At 52.7% G+C, this 20,294-nt stretch overlaps 1 protein-coding gene across 1 annotated transcript; it reads left to right on the top strand.

Moving 5' to 3' along the window:
- The first annotated feature begins 15,436 nt into the window (after positions 1-15,436).
- On the top strand, positions 15,437-17,127 carry GSC (goosecoid homeobox). Its single transcript, XM_039254546.1, has 3 exons — positions 15,437-15,791; positions 16,252-16,511; positions 16,836-17,127. The coding sequence occupies exons 1-3, from the start codon at positions 15,437-15,439 to the stop codon at positions 16,989-16,991; spliced, it is 771 nt and encodes a 256-aa protein (XP_039110477.1). The 3' UTR covers positions 16,992-17,127.
- The last annotated feature ends 3,167 nt before the right edge of the window (positions 17,128-20,294 follow it).

Here is a 20,294-nt window from a genome sequence, read left to right as displayed (position 1 = left end):
CGGAGTTGTGACTCTGCCTCGGTTTTAGGAGCTATGTTTGTCATCCCATTTTAAAGATGGGCAGAGTGAGCCTGGATCAGACTTTAGGGGATTTATCTACAATTCCATGGCTTTAAGCAGCAGAGGCGATCCGAACTCCAAGTGGACAAAGAAATACAAAGCGCTACCCAGGCTATGGGATGGCTTCAGATGGGGGTCAGGCCCTGCTCAGACCCTGGGGAAGAAACAACTGATTCACATGAGGTACTTCCATTCGCCAACAGAGCAGCGGCTTACACTGGCCAGGGCATGCCGGGGTGTTTGGTACTCTGAGGGCCATGACCAGAGAGCCAAGTTACTCCACAGGGGGTGAGGGGGACCCCCAGAAGGACCGTCCTCAGAGAGGTGCAGGGAAGGCCAGGGGAAACCCAGCTGGTGGGCATGGGAGGGGCCACACAGGACAACTGTCCCAGAAAGAAGGCTGCGGCACGTCCACCTCCCCAGTGCCCCTCTGGCTCCATGATGACCCCAGCCCCAAGGCCAGCAGTTAGCAACCTCACAGGGAGCACGAGACCTGCCATTTGGCAGAGGGCTGCCCACATTCCAAGGCACTAGCAGCCTTGCCCTGGTTTCTAGAACATTCTCTCATTGCTGGAGGCAGCCTGGCTGGGCCTGCTTCCCAGCTCTGTGCAGCTGACCTGGTTGTCAGTCTGTCTGCATCATCAGCCCTCCAGGAACAGGTGGGCACCCCAGGCCACCGCAGCCCTCTTCTAGAGAGGAACAGAGCTAAAGGGATCTGGCCACATTCCCCATCTGCGGTCAGCTCCAATTCTTCTAAACACTCACATAGTCTCAAGTGCTGCAAGGGGGAAGTGTGAGGCAGGGATCCCCAGACTCTGAGTCCCCGGGGTCAAGTCGGCCAAGACACTCCTCTAGTCTCGGCAGGATGGGAAGCAGAATGGTCGAGAAGGCAGCCAGGCAGCGATCCACCAGGCGCCTGGTTCCAATCCCGGTTTCACCTGCCCACCAGATCTCTTAATCAGTCCTACCTTGACACCTGCTAAGCACCATGCCAATGTCACGTGGACATCTGTGCAGACATACCAACTTAGCACCTCATTCTTATGCGATGAGATTGTTTTAATTAAGAAATGTTTAAAGTGGGGCGCCTGGGTGGCTCAGTCAGTTAAGCGTCCGACTTCAGCTTAGGTCATGACAGTTTGTCGGTTCTAGCCCCGCGTTGGGCTCTGTGCTGACAGCTCAGAGCCTGGAGCCTGCTTCAGATTGTGTCTCCCTCTCTCTCTCTCTCTGACCCTCCCCTGCTCACGCTGCCTCTCTCTCTCTCAGAAATAAATAAATAATTAAAAAGATTTAAAAAAAAGAGAAATGTTTAATGTTTATTTATTTTTGAGAGAGAAAGAGATAGCATGAGCGTGGGAGGGGCGGGGGGCGGCCAGAGCATCCCCGATGTAGGGCTCAAACTCATGAACCATGAGATCGTGACCTGAGCCAAAGTCGGCCACTGAACTGACTGAGCCACCCAGGCGCCCTTGTGTGATGAGATCTTCAGAAATGTAGCCATAGAGTAATTTGTATTGTACATCACTCTCGTGTGCACACGAAGGAAAGTCCAAGCAATGTTAAGTTGTTTTCTTCTGACAAGAGTCCCACTTCCGTGACTTAGGTCCCTGTGTTTCCACAGAGCATCACTGTCTGGGCCACCAGGCCTGTGAAAGCGATTCCTAACTAGCTCTTTATTCCCCACAACCACCTACGTGGACGGGATGAGTAGTAGCCACATTTTATAGACACAAACACTGAGATCAGGGAGATTCAACCGCCCCCCACCCCAAGCCAGCTAACACAGAAAGCCCTTCCTGAAAATTCCCTTTCTCTGCATCTCCTCTTTGCCTTGCCATGTGCTGAGGGACAAAGAGTACCTGCTTTGGGGAGCTGTGGGTCTGTCTAATTCTTCTGCTCCTTTCTTACCATCTGTGTGATTGATCCCTTAATCTTCCAGGGTCCATTTCCTCACGTGCAAATGAGGATAATAATGCAAGTGCAAAGGCCTTTAAGTTATATTAGAGATAAGGAAATACTATCAAGATCTTCCTTCTCTTCCCCCTTGAAGGGGACCGAGGTTAATTTTCAGAGTCGCTTTGAGTGGCCATACAATGCCTCGAGTCTTAAAGGTGTTCAGGATCTTGGAAAACGCTAAACTCAAACACCCTGAAAGCCTCCCTGGGCTACCATTTAGTGAGCAGCCTCTGTGAGGGTACAGGTGTCTTGCTTCCTTTCCTGTCGAGGCCAGAGTGCTCCTGTTGGCTGGAGCCCTTGTGCACATTAAGTACTTCTCTTTCATCCAACAACAACCTGCAAGCAGTCCTAAAAATCTCACACGGATGACTCTCGAGGCTCTGAAACCCCAATAACTCGCGCTGGCACCTTAGTGACCTGGCCATGAGATGGTGAACCCAGGATCTGAGCTCAGGTCTGAGTATGGTGGTTGGTCCAAAATTTCACGGTCAAACTTACATCAAAGCTACATGCCCTGATTGTCAGCACAAGACCAAGCAGGCTCATCAGAAAAAGCCTGAGCAGGATCTGTGGATATACACACATCAAAATCAAACTTGGCGTCGGCACTCGGAGTTCCCACTCTGCGGGACTCCGTGTAACTCAGACATTTGTGCTCTGTCTGCTGCAACACACTGAGCTGTGACAATAATTTCCTGTCCTGTTCATGGCACCGATAGCTAAGATCACCCGCCTTATTTCTCCTTGGCCATGGCTTTTGACTGCTGGAAATGTCTTTGAGTGTAAGGGACTTACCATGAGGTCAGGGACTTTTTCAAGTTCATCTTTCTTGCCCCAGCATGTAGCCCAGTGCTCAGCACGCAGAAATTCCTTACAAACTATTTTCAGCTCAGTTCCACAAACATCCCCAGAGCACCTACCATATGCCAGGCACTGCTAGGTGCCACGGGACGATGATGATTATGATTTTAATGACGCTCACATGCCCCACTGGTCTCTCCGGAATTAAGGGGTACTTAAGGCAAAGGTGAGGTCCTTGCTACAGAAGGCAGAAGGAGAAGAAGTGACTTACACATATGAGGGGCAAGTCTGGGGACTAGAATCCAATCTTAGGACTTTAAACCTATAATGTGTCCACATAGGACTCCCGTCCCCTTTATACCCCCAGCCATTGTCCAGGAACCCAGGGGAGTGAGTCATTAGCGAGGGGGACTCATTTCCAAGGATGTTGTTTGCCTGGGATGAGGTGTTAGGTGAGGAAATGAGGATGGGGGTGGGGTGTAGTCTCTCATCTCATTATCTGTTTGACCTCAGTCCCCTTTCTCTGGAATGCTGCCCTGTGCAGAGGAGGAAAGGAGTTTCAGATTTTGGAGATCCTGGGTTTCGATGCACGTCGAATTTTAATTTCACAAGTAAAACACGACTGCTGTGTCTTTGTACAAAAGCAAAACATTAGCAGTCAGGCTCAAGTCCTCTTTTAAGTATCTACTCCAGTCCTAGCCCCTCCTCCTAGGAGGTGACTGGTCCTGTTCATTCAGCAGACCTTCCAGATCTTTCTCTTTTGTGCATTTATATTTACTTCTCTAACACCATACAGCATTGACTATGTTCCATGCATTGTTCTAACTGCTTTCCAAACATTAACTCATAAGAACCCATAGCCAGTGTTGCTGTTGTATGTATATGAACACACACATACACACACACACACACACACACACACACACACACACACAGAGTCATAATATTACAGATAACTTATCCTTGCTATTCAACAAGACATCTTAAAGATCTTTCCATATTAGCACCTACGAGATGGCCTTCTTCTCTTCAATCGCTGCATGGCTATTTATTATGAGTGCGTGCTGGTTTATTTAATGAATACCCCACTGGTAAACATTTAGATTTTTGCTAATGAATTTCATTATCCTTCACGAATAGCCTTCTGCAGACCTTGTGTATAGAATGAGTGGAAGGGATTGCTAGTGGAAGGGTGGCTTTACTCAGGGGGTCTTAAACCTTAACCTTTAGTAGGTTAACCTATGAATAATGTATGCCCCGCCCAAACAGGTTGGGGGCAGGGTGGTGGGGAGGAGGGGAGGGGAAGAGCCTGGAGTTACATGTGAACTCTGACCTAAAAACTGCCCCTTCCACACTGGCTTCCTTGGGAGGCAAAGATACCTTGGCAAGTGTGTGCACAGCTTTTCTGGAGGACCCCACCCTCCCAGCAAGTGGTCCCCACAGCATCTCAGCCTCCCCACAGCTGGAAGCCCCCTTGCTTTTTCCCACAGCAGAGTTGGAGTCAAGCCGGTTGTTTGAAGAAGCAAAGGGAGGGGGCGTATGGTGGAAGGCGTCTCAGGCTACCAGGAGGCCCAGCAAGGAATGATGGTGCCCTGACCTCCCGCTCTGACACCCGGAGCAAAATCCTTAGATTCCTCTGGCCCTCGGTCTCTTCATCAGGAAGGCTGAGCTCCTGGTCTCTGCCCTGTGGGTCCCTGTTGCTTTAATCTGAAAATCAAGTGAAGTCGTGGAGAATTGCCAATTCCTAAGTGACACACCATTTTCCTTGGGAATTCCCCCAGAATAGGATTTGAGGCTTTTGTTGTGCAGGGAGCTGAGCCCAGGCCTCTACCTACACCCCTCCAGATATTTAGGTTTCTCTGTCCCTTGATCTGTTTGCAGTTGAGGGCTGGGAGCCCTAATGGCAAACATCCTCTAAGGTGGTAAGGACTTTCCCCGTACAAATTACTGCCGCTGCTCTATGGGCGCACACGCTCGCTCGCTTGCCCTGAGAATGGGATCATACATACCATCCCCATTTAACAGAGTCAAAGACTGAGGCTCAGAGAGTTTACAGGGCTTGCTCCAGCTTATGCAGCTTATGAGCCTGACAACGAAGGTGGGACTTTCAGCCACCACACCACGGGGAGCGGGGCAAGGAGGACTCTGGAATCAGAAGCTCTGGAGTCAGAGATAGTTGAGCTTTGTCAGTGTCCAACATTAACTCTTTTGCTAGATGAGCCTCCAGTGCCCAGAGTTTCACGGGGAGTCTCTCCTTGACTCGCTTTGTCAGTGTGGAAGGGCAGGGGGGGTAACTGCAGATTTAAAACAGGACTCCCAGAGGTGGCCAGGGCCCACCACCACCACCTGTCCCTGCTTAGGTCGCTCAAAAGCAGTTTCTTCAACTACCCAAGACCCACTACCCGTCACGGAGGGCCAGCTTTGTCCAGGCAGCTGTGCTCCCACATCTCCACGTGGCCTCGAACTGGATTCTGACCCCTTTTGGCTGCACCACTGGGAAGTGGGGACACATCTTCCCTAAACAGTCAGAACTCAAGTTAAATGTGACCAAAGGCCGATGTCTGAGCTAAGAGGAGATTTGCAGCTGGCTTCCCGACTGCTCCCCCATTTCAGAGATGGGAAAAGGAAGGCTCCAGTGGAGGCTCAACCCCATGGACCTGGGGAATCTTCCCGCTTTCTTTATTTAGGACCCACCCAGACACACCCAGATGTGTTGGTCCTCAGGTTCAAAGGTAACAGTTGGCCTACCTGTGTGCACAGGCGTGGCTGGAGGGACACAAGGCTACCTGCACACCAGTGCACTCCTGTGCACACACCAGCCACCTGATGACCCCGGCCAGTGTCTGGGGAGCTAACTGCCTGGGGTTAACAGATGGACAGAACTGCCTCGCCTGCTCTTTTATCTCTTTCAGGAGAGCACCCACTGTGGTTAATTAACACTCCCCTGCTAAGGATCTTTAGCCTGGAATTTGGGGAGGATGTAGAAGCGAGGAGGTGGGGTGGGGGAAAGGGTGAAAATGTATTGTCTCCTTAAACACGTGGCTTAGCACACTCATAGGGCCAAGGCCCAGTGCCGGTTCTGCCCATGGGGTCCCAGCTCCGATACTTTCAACTCTAAGAGGACTCGTTCCGGAACACAGGAGGCCCCGACAATTACCTCCAGGTCTTCAGAATGTCAGAGGCCACGTCCACACAGCCAGACAGGGACGCCAGTGTGGCCACACAGAGCCAACAGCGGGAGGTCATGGAGGAGAGGAGAAGGGAGCCAGTGAAGGCACAGAGACTGAGCGGCACAGAGCATGGGCCTTCCACGTGGCCAGAGTCCTGACAAACCAGGATGGGACAGAAGGGAGGGAGGAAAAGTAGCTTGGGGCCAGGGAACAAAAGGCGTTGCCCACCAGGCTGGTGAGCTGGGCATTCACTTGTTTTAAATAGCTCTCACGGGGCGCCTGGGTGGCTTAGTCGGTTAAGCGTCCGACTTTCGCTTAGGTCATGATCTCGCGGATCGTGGGTTCGAGCCCCGCGTCGGGCTCTGTGCTGACTGCCAGCTCGGAGCCTGGAGCCTACTTCAGAGTCTGTATCTCCCTCTCTCTCTGACCCTCTCTTGCTCATGCTGTCTTTCTCTCTCTCTCCTAGAAATAAATAAAAATATTAAAAAAAAAAAAAAAGAGCTCTCACAGTATGAGAGGGGAAGCTAAACGGAGCTGAGTTCAAATCCAGGCCTCAGCTAGATGACCCTGGGCAGATAAGGACCCCTCTCTGTCCTTGGTGTTCTACCTGCATCAGGGGACGGAAACAGGACCTGCTTCCCGGGAGTGGAACGACCATCCATTAGACACACAGAGATGGTCCTTGCCGGCTCACTCTGTTTGGTGCCAGACCTTCCAGATTTTATGCCAGGTCCATTTGCTCTATTTTCTTTCTAAATTTTTAAAATATTTCTTTATTTTTGAGGTGGGGAGGGACAGAGAGAGAGGGAGACACAGAATCCGAAGCAGGCTCCAGGCTCTGAGCTGTCAGCACAGAGCCCAACGCGGGGCTCGAACTCATGAACTGGGAGATCATGACCTGAGCCGAAGTCAGACGCTTAGCCTACTAAGCCACTCAGGCTCCCCTTTTTGCTCCATTTTCTAGAACAAATGAACAAGAAGCTTGCCCTAATTAGACCTAGTCACTGCTGGCCCTCGATGCCAGTTTCTACCGCCTTATGCCTCAGGGTGCAGATGTTTGCTCCCATTCAGAGCATACACTCATAAAAAGGCAATTTGTTACTCAGTTGGGAGACTAGGTCAGCCCCAACAGAGATCCAAGGAGCGAGATTTCACAGTGACTTCAGCTTTCTGAGCAAGAAATATTCAATAAAGAATTTCCCTGAAATCTGCAGTGGTGGGCATTCGCCACACATATTCAATATCCACCTCCTCAGAAATGCCACAGTCCTTCAGCCACGTGGAGCACTTTGAAAGCAACCCTCTCTGCCGCTGCTCCCTTACTGAAGGACTGGATTGGTGAACAAGGTATTTCAAAAATTAGTTTGAGTTAGACATTCACTTGACCACCTAGTTTAACTTGGAAAGGTACTTTCTGAGGGTTTAGGGGGGAAGGAAAAAAAAAAAAGAATGGCCGCAGCTTAAATCAGAACGTGGATAGCATTATCAAAAACTTATGTTCCTGCCTCAAAGTCAACTGGAGACACTTCAAGATTCAAGTAATTCCAGGCTCCTAGAGTCTCAGGGAAAGATTGTCATTGGCCGGGCATGAAAGTGCTTGCTGACGTCAGCATTACACTTGCATGTATTGCATTGACCTACCACGGCGGCTGCAAATGACTCTGTCTACAAACCTTAAGAGAGGGGAATGAAATGTCCTTTGGGGACCTGTTAAAAAAAAAAAAAACCTGCGAGATATCATGTACACAAGAAGGGTTCTTTTCAGTTCAACTGTCCTATGTTTGGCTCATATACTTAATTCCCCAAGCTATCATTACTACGAACAGACTACTTTTTCCCATAATACATAAATTACGAACAACTCAATGACAGGGTAGATGGACTCTTGTGATTTTAAATCCAAGACCTTCTGGTCTGCAGAAAGAATTTTACTGCTAAGTGAAACCAAATCCACCTCGGGACCCAGCATCGTTTGGTTTTTGTCCTCGGCTGTAGGCAGATACCCCCAAACAAGAAAATAAACACAACCTCCAGAAAGGAGGTGACCAAGGGGCTGGTATCGGGGTTGATTGGCCCAGAAGTGATCAAGTGTGCAAAATGAAGGGGGGGCTGAGGGTGTGTGTGTGTGTATGTGTGTGTGTGTGTGTGTGTGTGTGTGTGTATGTGGAGGGCAGTGTATTCCAAAACTCCTGGCCTCCTGGCTAAGAAAAGAGAATAAAAGCCCCCAACACAAATCAAACAAATTGAAAGTTGAGGTTGTTTCTGGGAATTCTCCTTTTTCCTTCTGGGGACAGAGAACTGATCTGAATTATCCAGGCACACCGGGAAGGGCCCAGCCTGCTCCTCTCATGGGAAAACCAGGTTAGAGCTGAGTGACAGCATCGGCCCTTCTGGATGGTGGGATTGAGCAGGTGACAGGACCCGTGACCTCTGGACCTCTGAAAGTGACTTCCCTCCCGCCACCCGCCCCCCACCCCCGACTTCCCATGACTTTGTCTGACTCCTCAGGCTTTTCAGAAGCCTTGATTTCTGCACATAACCAAGGGGCAGGGTAGTCTACCTGCGTCTTTAAAAGGCAGACAAGAATTAATGGGCCCAAGTAAGTGATCTTCTAGGAGTTGAGAAAACTATTCCAAATCATCACTGAGAATGATGCTGGAGCAACTGGGAGCCTCCCCTGGTGACTGCTTTGAAGGACAAGACACATCTAGGAATATGCTTGTCGGTTTCCTTACTCTGATGTTGAAAAAGAGGCCGCAATGCTACCTGCTATCCATCTCACGTCCAGATCTTAAGAGGACGTACTGTCCAATGACCATGTTATTGAGTCCTCTTTAAAAAGATAAATACACTAACAAGATTTCACGCTATCCGTATCTCTACGGATACCAACCTTTCTGGACACGGAACACAGCCACCCGGGCATGGCTATCTTCACCCATAAGTTTCAGTTTTATCTTGTGATATTCTTTCCTTCAAAAACAAAGCAAAAGAAACCCAAACCCACAACTTCCCAAATTATCTCTTAAGGATGAAGTCTTCTCTTTTACCCCAAATACGTATCTCGCCTAGCGACCTTTGACCACAAACACGTTTTGGGGGTAAGTTTCCTCAAAGTTAAGCAGGCTGAAAGCCACGGAAATATTTTATTAGCGAATCAGTTGTTTTCCCAAGAACTTTAAGACCACGGATAACAGGAAAAATTTACCCTTATTCCTTTCAAAATGGACAGACGGGTTAGAGAGGAATGTAGAATGCTGAGGAAAAACAAAACAAAACCAAAGTCTGGTGCCTTCTTTGTGTTATGAAATATATCCTTCCCTTTCCGGCTTGCTGACCACACTTCGATGCGTTGGAATGCGTAAGAAAGGTAAATAATACACCTCCTCCTGTCTTTCTCGGCCAGTCTTCTTTCTTAATCATATTCTGTCCCCGGACAGTCTCTCTCTAAAGAAGATCTCGCTCTGTTTGATGGCTCAACTTGTATATACAGAAACTGGTCTCCTTTGCTTCCTATCTCCTGCTAGTGCTTCCAAAACTTCCGCAGGGGGGCCATGTCTCTGGGGAAAGTCTGTGTAGGACAAAGCTGACGGATGGGATAAATAGGGTAGGACCCGGGAACAGACGGGAAGGCAAGGGGGCCACCATGCCAAGTGTGTGGCCCAGTCTAGCACCGGGGGTAGCTGCGTCAACCCCACAGGCAGCTCGCTCTGTAACCAGCCTTCCAATCCACATTCCAAGCTTGTTTACAGGAGATGACGGATATATGAGCAACAAATGGGTTTATGCAGATGTATATGTGTTTCAGAAACCCTGGCAGCCCAGAGGGGTCTCTGAACTGGGCCCCTGTGCGGACTCGGCCTTTCCTAGCCACAGCCTCCCGCTGAGAGAGACCCCTGCGCGTGACTCAGACGTGCCATTTTGTGTCCGGGGATCCCGTGCCCAGAGAGATGATTCTCTTCCCAGACTGATTTTTGCATCTCAATGGGTTCTGTGACATGAAGCCATTTCGCTGCTAACATCCTGAAGTGATACCTAGATTTTTAACACCTATTTGCGTGTTGGACTGATTGGCCTGGCTCGAAGATAAGCATTTAATGACACGGCAGTCAGTCCCAGCCCCGCTTAAGTGTCCTCTCAAGCGGGCTGGCTTAAAGAAAGATGACAGAAAATGTTCTTTAATAACTATGGTTTATCCATTTCTTTCAGATAGTAAGTGGCACATTCTCCCCTCATTTGCAGCTTTTAATCCCAAATGGACATTGCTTTTGAAATATCCTTTCTTTCTTTCTTTCTTTCTTTCCCTTTTTTTCTCTCCCCCGAGGCTGCCACTGCAAAGTTGAAATCTAGCAAGAATGTAATGTAGATGCCAGCTTTCTGAATTACAGGGTGACTGCCTGAGCTGATCCTAAAAAGCAAGTGTCTTTTTTATACCGCATAAAAGGCTGAAATGTTTACATATCAAAAGGCTATAGGCCAATTTCTGTCAAAATTACACATGAAGTTAAGCAGTACAAGCAATTTATTTAAACACTAGTCATTGTAGAAAAATTCAAAACCATATGCTCTTTTAGCAGTTTTTCACAAATGCATTTGACCCATGACTTGGCTAGACATACAAGCTTCATAATTTACTCTAAATTTCAAATCCCCCTGACGTTTAAATAAAAGATCTTCATTAATGAGGTTTACATGAATGAAAACTTTAGAAGCTGATCTCGGTTAGCGAGGGGCTTCGGGAACTGTCTGTGCACTCGCTCTAATTTTCAAATGACTGACTTCGCTAATCATTTCAAGAGAAAGTTCCACTGAGAACAAATTAGCGGCATTTGCATTCCGTGATTTGCCCGAGCAACGGTGCAGTCACTTTGAAACAAACTTTGGTAAATACTTCGGCTAAAAGCGGATTTCTGCAACCCTGGAAACCCAGGACTATTTTTTTTTTTCGGATGCTTTGAGAAGACGTCATTTTTCGATACCCTAATCTCCGCTTCCCCCCCACCCCAGTTATGTTGAATTTTCCTAACACCTCGATTATTTCGTCCTTCGAGGCTCAGGGCGCTTATTTGGAATGTTGCAAAACTTCCCGCAAAGTTTTACTTCCCTGCTAGTAAGTGTCCTTGTACCGGCTGAATGAGCTGTGTGAGCGCGCCGCCCTAAGCGAGGCCGCATCGACACCTGGAGCTGTACTCCACCCACCCAACCTCACACGGAAAACCCCCTGGGGCTACCGGAGGTGTCCTCCGCGGAGCAAGGCCGCGGACCGGGGTTTGAGCCCTGTTTTTGAGGCACTGGATTTTTTTTTTAAGCCCACCTACAAGCAATAAAGCCGATTTGCGCTGTGGAGACTGTACGGGTGTCAACGCGGTACACCCTCCGCAGCCCGGTCTGTGCCACTGTTCCTGATTCATCCGACCCAACTAATTTGCCCTTCCAGGGGGCTCCCTACCTTTGAAAAGGACACGCCGGCTCTTTGCACATGCCACAAAAAATCTTCTTAAAGGCATCCGATTACGAGCTGTGCTCTGTGACCCAGAGAGAGAGGCTGAAAGAATTAAGAAAAGAAAGTTCCTGAAACCGTAAGAAGTTGGGACCGCATATGCATTTTTTACAGCCATGGGTGCATGTGTGTAAGGACAGTGGGCGACAGTTTTCTCCCGGATGAAAGTATCTTGGGGCGGGAGGAGATACCCAGACGCACACTCCAAATTTGCGCACTCGGTTTTAAATCAACAAGCAATTTAGTCGGGGCTCTATGAATCAATTTGGCGATGACTGCGGAGCAAAAACGCTTTTGTGGATGCCGAAACGCGCATATACCTTACGCATCCGCAATCCGGTGATCTATTCTTTAATATATTAAAAATGAGGGCTATTACCGCGGCGACTGACTCTTCAACAAACACATTTTCATAGTCTGCTGGCATGGTGATTGCTTCGCGTGAAATCGTGTTTGGGTGATAATAAGTAAAATCAGCAGCGGCTCTACTGCATGTCGGACCTAAGCGCTTGCTGGCCGCCTCTGGACGCTCCCGGTCCTCCCATGCTGAGCGGTGCGTGCGCGTGGACAAACAATCCAAACAATCGCTTAGCAACACGAGGCAGGCAATTTGCGTGCGTTGCATTTGTTATTCGAATTGCGCCTGGCGGGGCCGGGCGATGATTGTTTGTTTAGCGCCTTGCGGACACTTGTGGGTTTCAGCCCCGCAGAGGACACAGCGCGCGCACCGCACCGCTCACCGCTTCCCGGCTCCCTCCTCCCCGCGGACACTGCGCAGCCTGCAGACGGAGGCGCAAGCGGGGTGGGGAGGCCCCTCCTTGCAGGCGGTGAGCTCCCTGAGACACTGAGTAACTGGAGTGGAGCTCCGTCTGGGTCCCCGGGACCTCTTCCCGGAAAGTCCCTTCTGCAAGAAGACAGAGCTTTCAGACTCCTTTTTCCTTATCTTGGACCCAGCTGATAGAGACCCTGCCCTGGGTGGGGGTGGGGACAGCATACACCTTTGCCCTCTGAAAAGAACTAGAAAAATGCCCCAAAGCCTACCCCGGGTGACAGTCACCTAGCCTCATTAATTCTCACGGTTTTAAGGGACCCGATGATTGTTGAAGTTGGTTCCATCAACTAAAAAAGTACCACGACCTAGAGAGGAGGGATGATCTGCAAGGAGGCAACGGTGGGTCTAGAACTCTGATGCTCAGACTCGCGGCACAGTGCTCTTCCTTCCAGGAATCGGAGGGTACCATGAGAGGGCTGCAGAAAAGCAAGAGGCGAAGTCCAGGGGTTTGCTAAATCTCATTATTAGAGAGAACACTGTACCAGGTGGAAAGAGGCAAGATGCTTGCGGGGCGGGGGGGTGGGGGGGGACGGCTGCGTTATTTAAAAACTGGAAAGCACTCTCAAAATTTGTGGCCGAAGTCTCTGCGCCTTGCTGTTCCCAGCACCTCTCCAGAAATGGACGCGGAATGTGCCGCGGGTTTGCCCTCAACGCTGCTGCCTCCGAGGCGCCCGGCTCAGCAGAGGCCTTAAAAGACCCACGCAGGCACGCGCGCAGGCGCTGCCCAGGGCGCCCAACCCCGGACACAAACGCGGCCAGAGTCGCGGCTGGAGTTGCGGCTGCTGTTGCCTCCCATCAATCGCCCTGCAGAATTAAACCCAGCAAAGGTTGGCGCGGAATGTGTGCCCGGAAACTGGCGATTTTTAAGTCTCCGGGAGCAAATGCCTCTATCCCTAGTTAGTGGCAAAGAGAAAGGGCTGCACTTCTTTCCCTAGATGTGACCTCTCTGAAGGACAGGGTCACACTCCATCCCCTGGGAGTGGTTTTTATAGTAAATAACAAAAATCGATTGCCTCCCCAAACTGAGACCCATGTCGGTCTCGCCCTAGTCTCCCCCTACAACTACTTCTTAGTCTGCTCAGCATTAGAAGCGAGGCTCCTGGGCCACGAGCGGATGGGCCCCACGGTGCAGAGTCCAGGAGGGGAGGCCTAGGAGAAGCGCCGCCGCCGAGTTTCTCGCCGCCCCTCCTGCGCGCCGCAGGCGGTGTGCGTCCCGGGCCGGACCAAACCCCCGCGCCGTCGCGCCTCTGACCCGGGAACAACAATTGACAAGTGCCTTTTCCCCTTTGCCCTGCCGTCCGGGAGGAGGCAGCCCACAGACGTGGCCTTCCTGAAGCAACACCAGACAAGTCTGCAGGGACCCCTGTTCATTAGCCAGAGAGCCACAGGGAGAAACTGGGCGTGAGTGATGAGCGGCCCTCCTTCGGGAAACCCGAGTTGCCCCCCAACCCGGCCCTCGGCGGTCTCGCTCGGGCATGGCACTACCTCCTTCCTTGAAGCGCCTGGGGGTGGGGGGTGCCGCCTGCGCGAAGGGCCGAGAAAGGACAGTTCTGCAAGACTGGGGCTTCACGCCGGGCCCGCAGGACCTCCGGGGCGACTTTCGTTCCGCGCGTACCGTCGCCTACCTTCTCGAAGGGCGCTCTGCCGCCTGCGCCCCGCGGTGGGCTTCGATGCGCCTAGCGGCGCCGGCGGTCGTGCAGCAGTGCCGTGCGCAGGATCCGGCACATCACCGCGGCCGCCTGCCCCGAGCAGAGTCCGGCTTGGGCCAGGCCGCCGGGGCCCCGGGATCCAGCCTGGGCTTGTTGGGCGAAGGACAGCTAGGTGGCCTGTCCCAGTCGGGGGACCGGCAAGACGCATGGGGGGAAAATTCGACTCAGCTGTTGGGGGAAGGGGTGAGGGATCCCCAAAGCCCCATTTTTGCATTGAGAACAAAAACAGTATGGGGGAGAAGACACCCCATTTCCAAAAGCAATGCTTACAAAAAAAGAGAAAAAATAAACACAAAACCTACCGGCACCCACACGGGGAGCAGCTGAAAGCACCGCTTCAGAATGCTGCTTTTGGTGGCGAATTTTAAATAGCGGCTGAATCTGGTATCCGCTGTGTAAGGGCCTACGGGTTCCTATGGTAGATTTCAGACCCAAAGTGACTGCAAATATATATATAATATATGCATGTACTTTAAGAACCACAACGCACCTCGTTCGTCGTTTTTGCCTTTGCAAATTTTGGCCTTTGCAAAAACAAAAGGGTTGGGGTGGGGTTAACCAGTTCCACTCGGGAGAAAACCTCAAGATAAAAAAAAAATAGAGGTGAAATTAGGCGGTGAGTGCTTGGGGGATCGGAGGAAGAGCGGAATCTTTAATCTTGCTTGAGAGGACGCAGCCCCTCGCATTTTCTAAAACAAAACAAATTCCGAAGCCAGGGGGAAAAGTAGCCTCAAAGTAAAACGGGCCACAATGAATTTGAGTTTCTTGCAGAGGAAATCGCACCCAATAATAGGACCCAATCTGAGAGGGGGAAAAAAAAAGGGTGGGGGCGGAGAGGTCGGGCGCAAGGAGTTGTTAACTGCGCCGCACAATGGAATTAATGAGATTAACCGGAGCAATTAGGACGCCCGCCCAGCTCGGCCGGCCCGCGGCGGGGCCGCTGAATGGGAAAGATTAGGTTAATTTCATTAATTTGCAATCCACAATCCCTTTTCTGGCCCCCCGCAACCCCCTCCCCTTGGCACCTCTCTCCCTCCCCCTTCCCTAAAGCCCCCCTCCACCCAAAGGAACCGAAAGGGCCAAATCTGGTTCTGTTTGTCATCTGCATATTACCAGGAACTAAATCCAGGATGACGTCGACTCAGTATAAAACCAACAAGAGATTCAGCTGGTCTAAACTCCGTCCTACCCGCGGGTTGAGTTCAGCGAACGCTGCAGCGAGGGGAGGGCGGGAGGAGGGCGAGCGGACGCAGGGGGCGGGGAGGGGCGCGGGGCTGCGCGCTCGCCCGCGCTCTCTTTCGGTTTGGTCGGCCGCTGGAGGAGAGAGGACCCCCCCACCCCGCCCCACTTTGAGGCTTTTTCCCCGGCGCCTCCCTGCCGCCCCCCGGTCCCCGCGCGGGGCTCGGGGATGCCCGCCAGCATGTTCAGCATCGACAACATCCTGGCCGCCCGGCCGCGCTGCAAAGACTCGGTGCTGCCCGTGGCGCCCAGCGCAGCGGCTCCCGTCGTCTTCCCGGCCCTGCACGGGGACTCGCTCTACGGCGCCGGCGGCGGCGCCTCCTCGGACTATGGCGCCTTCTATCCGCGCCCCGTGGCCCCCGGCGGCGCAGGCCTCCCGGCCGCGGTCGGCGGCTCCCGCCTCGGCTACAACAACTACTTCTACGGGCAGTTGCACGTGCAGGCGGCGCCCGTGGGCCCGGCCTGCTGCGGGGCCGTGCCGCCCCTGGGTGCCCAGCAGTGCTCCTGCGTCCCGACGCCCCCAGGTAGGGTCGCGCCCTCGCCGGCCTTCTCCGCCCGCCTCGGTCCTCCGTCCCCAGGGCGCGGGTGGTCGGCGGCGCGTGCCATTTTCACTTTGCGCAAACTTTTCTCCTTGCGAAAATAAACTTTCCCCACCCTCCTCGCCCTCTTTTTTTTTTTTTTTTAACCGATCGGGCACGGGGGAGTGTACACTTGCTGCAAACTTTAGGCGAGAGTCAGCGGAAACTGTAACTTAGTGCCTGCATGGGGAGGCGAGGCTTCTGGGATCCCCCCCCCCCAACTGGCTTGGCGAGTGTGCGCGTGGACGCTCCAACACGCCTCTCCCGTTTCCCGGCTTCGATTTCCGCGCACCCCCAGTTCCTGGCACCCCCTTGCAGAGGATTTCCCAGTCGGAGTGGGTCGCGGGCAGGCCGGCTGGCGCAGTGGCGAGGAGGGCGGCTGACCGTGCGCCCTACTTTGTCGCAGGCTACGAGGGCCCCGGCTCGGTGCTGGTGTCCCCGGTGCCGCACCAGATGCTGCCCTACATGAACGTGGGCACGCTGTCGCGCACGGAGCTGCAGCTCCTCAACCAGCTGCACTGCCGGCGGAAGCGGCGGCACCGCACCATCTTCACCGACGAGCAGCTCGAAGCGCTGGAGAACCTCTTCCAGGAGACCAAGTACCCAGACGTGGGTACCCGCGAGCAGCTGGCCCGGAAAGTGCACCTCCGCGAGGAGAAAGTGGAGGTGGGCGCGCCCGCCGGCCGTTCCCGGCGAGATCGGGGCCCCGCCGGGCTGGCCCGGTTCTGCTCGGGTCTCCCTGAACTTGAAAAACATCCCGTGGAGGCGCGGAGGCTGCTGGAGGGCGCTTCAGGCCCAGGAAGTTGGATGGAAATGCGGAAGCGGGAGCGAGTCTCGGGCCCTTCTGGGGGCGCGCGCGCGGGGTCCCTGGGTTCAGAGCCCACGCTCGCGTCACGCGCGGCCACGGAGGGCCCCGGGGGTGCCCCGGCCGAGGGGCGGGGGGGGGCGCCTTTGATCTTAACTGTTGTTTTGTCCTCCGTTGCGCCACAGGTCTGGTTTAAAAACCGCCGTGCCAAATGGAGGCGGCAGAAGCGGTCCTCGTCGGAGGAGTCGGAAAACGCCGAGAAGTGGAACAAGACGTCGTCAAAGGCGTCGCCCGAGAAGAGGGAAGAGGAAGGTAAAAGCGATTTGGACTCGGACAGCTGACGGCCTCGGGCCGGCCGTGGCTCTTGACTCACTCGAAGGACTTGCACAGACAGACGATGCTACTTTCTTGCACACGCGCTGCCTTGCGGGAGGGGGCCGAGAAAGAGGAACGAGGAGCTGTAAATAGTGTACAGCCGGGAGGGTTGGCGCCGGGGGTCGAGCCCCGAAGTCCGAGGCCGCCAGCCTGGCTCCCCACCGTAGTATTTATAGTTAAGTTAACGGTGACGATACAATAAAGTGATGGCGATGTAGTCGGGCCACATTCTGTATTTCATACCCACCGCCCCCCACCCCCCCATCTGAGGCCCGGAAAAGAAATCTACGTAGTCTGTAGCTTCAAAAGGAAAAATTGGGTGGCTCTGGCCTGTTCGGGGGAGGAGGGAAAGAAAGAAAGAAAGAAAGAAACGAAACTCTGGATATGAAACAGTCACAGGACGGGCATCTCGGTTTAAAATCCCTTTCGTCTCTAGGTCTCTAGGAAGGGGTGGAGAGGGGCTCTGTCCTCGAGAGGGGACAGCATGGGGTCCCAGCTCCCCCTCGCCCTTGCATGGGGAGAACCAGGACCCTCTTCCTTCTCGCCGCCTAGGGAAGCCCGAGCAGGAAAGCAGGATCCGCCTGGAGCTGGGAGATCCCAGGAGTCTCTCCAGCGCAGGCTCATCTGCCCCTGTTCCCACGAAATCCCAGGCCTGAGGGTGGCATTGGGTGGCGGGCACGCCTCTTTCCAGACACTTTTATGGATCTCTCCTGGCCGCTCCTGCGCTCCCCTTCTTCCCGGCCCCGTTTCCGCCCTTCGACCCTTTTTGGCATGTCCTCCGCCTGGCGCGTCTCCAGCTGCAGGCCCCCAGAGTCCGGTGGGGCCCCCGCCGGTGCTGGGCCCATGGCGCTTTAGCCCAGGTATTTGGGAGTGGCCACAGATACCTGCCCTGAGTTCTGTTGGCCAGTCGGGTATGAGGCCGAGGCCGAGGCGGTGCTGATGCCTTTGGTTTCCTCCTGCCCCGCCGGAGAGTCTCCTTTCTGCATGAGATGGGGGCCTCTGCTGCCAGTGCGCGCGGGTCAGCAGCCTGGGAAGGACTGGAGAAGCCAGGAAGCTTCCCCGGGGCCGGTTGAGCACTTGGGCCAGGGATGAGGACCAGAACGTGCATGGTGTATGGCTCCCAGACCATGGGGCCCGGGTGGGGAGTAGAGGCCAAGGGCCAGCAGGATTGGGTTTGAATGCTTCCACTTTATTGATTGTTACAACCAATCCATTTTATAGATAAGAAGCCAAGGCTCAGAGCTTCCCGGCTTGGCCGATGTGTGTGCTGTCCAGGGAGCAATGGACTTCTGCCTCTTTTTCGGCTGCCTGCCTCCAGTATTTAGTGCAAGGTCCCTCCTGGGTGAGGCTGTGCATCCTGGCTGTGGAACTGCTGGGCAGAATAGCCTTTCCCAAGAGGCGGTATTTTTCTTAAAGCTTTTTTTTTTTTTTTTTTTTTTTTATGTTTTAAAAGGTAAAAGTGACTTCTGGAGCAGGTAAAAAGACAGTTCTGAAATACGGGTGACTCCCTGTTCCCACCTTTTTAATAAGGAGGATCCCTAGATGGAAGTAGGAGACGGCCAGGTCTGCCTCAAGGGTCAAGATTGCCTTGGTTCATGTGTGACCTTGAGCAAATTACGGAACCCCTTGCTGTTATGGGCTGTAAAATGGGCACTATAATGTCTGCTCCCCAGGGCTGCTGTGGACATTCAAGGCAAGGACTCTTGTGGGATAATAGCTCCCATGGGGGAAATCATTCAACATGGCTACTTATTTTTTTTTAAATACATACTATTATGATTTATATTGTATCAGACCCAGAACTTCAGGATATTGTACATTTTCTCATTTTACCTTTCAAGAATTCCGCGATGGGGAGTTTTCACTGGTTTACTGTTGAGTATGTTAAGGATCAGAAAAGTTAAATACTTCAGCAACACTCAGTTTTAGAAAACAATCATCTTCGCACAAGTGAGTCTTAATACTATAATTGGACGTGTTTCCACTAATACCAGTTCTGGTGAGAGATACTCAGAGACCATCGCGTTACTTTCAGATGAGTCTTTAGCCGGGGTTGTGCTGCCTTTTCCTGCGACCTTAGCCTACCACGGCCTGGTCTGGCCTGGCCTGAACCCCTCCCCCTTCCCTGCGGTCCCTAGGTGTTGGCCTCTGCCTCATAGGAGAAGGGTGAGCCTGCAGGGGATCTAGGAAGAGCTCTGACTTCTACCCTTCCTCCAGTGCTCCATTAGTCTAGAACATTCTAAAGTAGGACACAAGCAGGCAGCATTATTCCAGGCTGAGCCATCGGACATCCCGGAACTCCATCAACTCCTATATGTCTCTTTGTGCATGACTTGCCCTTGGACTCCCTATAAACAGGGATCTTCCTTTTTTTTTTTTTTTTTTTTTTAATGATCTGCATTTGTCTAGTCTGAGTGGTGTCCATGGGGGAGAGAGGGATTGCAGGATGGGTAGGGCCTCCGACATTCTTCCCCCAGGAACACCTGGGAAAAGCCAAGACAAGTAGGGGGGGGGGCGGGGGCGGGAGACCCAGAAGGCTGCTCTCAGCTCCTGGGGAAGACGCGAGGTGGCAAAAGAGAAACTGTCCCTATCTAGGTCCCCAGGCTGGAGGATCCTGCAAAGTACTTCAGCCTTGGCCCAGCTCACGGGAAACATAGTAAACTGTCTGGAGTGAAGAGGGCAGTGTCAGGATGGTCTGATTGTATGTAATCCACTCACCTTTCTGCATTCCCTGGTCAGCTGTGAGGCTCCAACCTTTGTCCTAGCCTGGCTGCTGGAGTCAGGGCGGGCCCGGTGGTGTTACAGGAGAGACGGTATCGGGCCTTGTAATTCTCTTTGGTGGGAATTCGGAACGCGGTGTGTGTGCATGTTGAAGGGGGCGGAGGCTATAGAGCAGGTAGCTGCCTGAGCAGCCTGTAGCCTGTACTACACCTTTGCCCCCAAGTTGAAGGCGTTCTCCCCATTTGACAGTTGAGCAAACTGAGGCACAGAGTTAACACAAAGGGTCAAAACGAGAACGGTCATCTCAAGGGACAAGGCTCTCAACGAATGGAAGTCAGGCTGCCTCGCAGAACTGAGTGTTCTTTTTGGTGGTGATACAGTCGTGTGTAAAAGTTCACCAACAGCAAATGATACAGGAGTGAATGCACTTGGCCCTGGGTGACATAGGAATTAATGTGCCCTAAAGTGCCAGGAAGATTCTGGGAAAGAAGAATGACAGTGAAAACCCTTCAGAGGAGTCTAGCACTTTCCACTGCAAAGCCCTTCCA

The sequence above is a fragment of the Hyaena hyaena genome, unplaced genomic scaffold, assembly GCF_003009895.1.
Source record: "Hyaena hyaena isolate Hyena2069 unplaced genomic scaffold, ASM300989v1 scaffold_493, whole genome shotgun sequence".
Classification (NCBI taxonomy): Eukaryota; Metazoa; Chordata; class Mammalia; order Carnivora; family Hyaenidae; genus Hyaena; species Hyaena hyaena.
The sequence above is the reverse complement of the archived record's forward strand: the minus strand, read 5'-3'. Positions and strand labels throughout refer to the sequence as shown.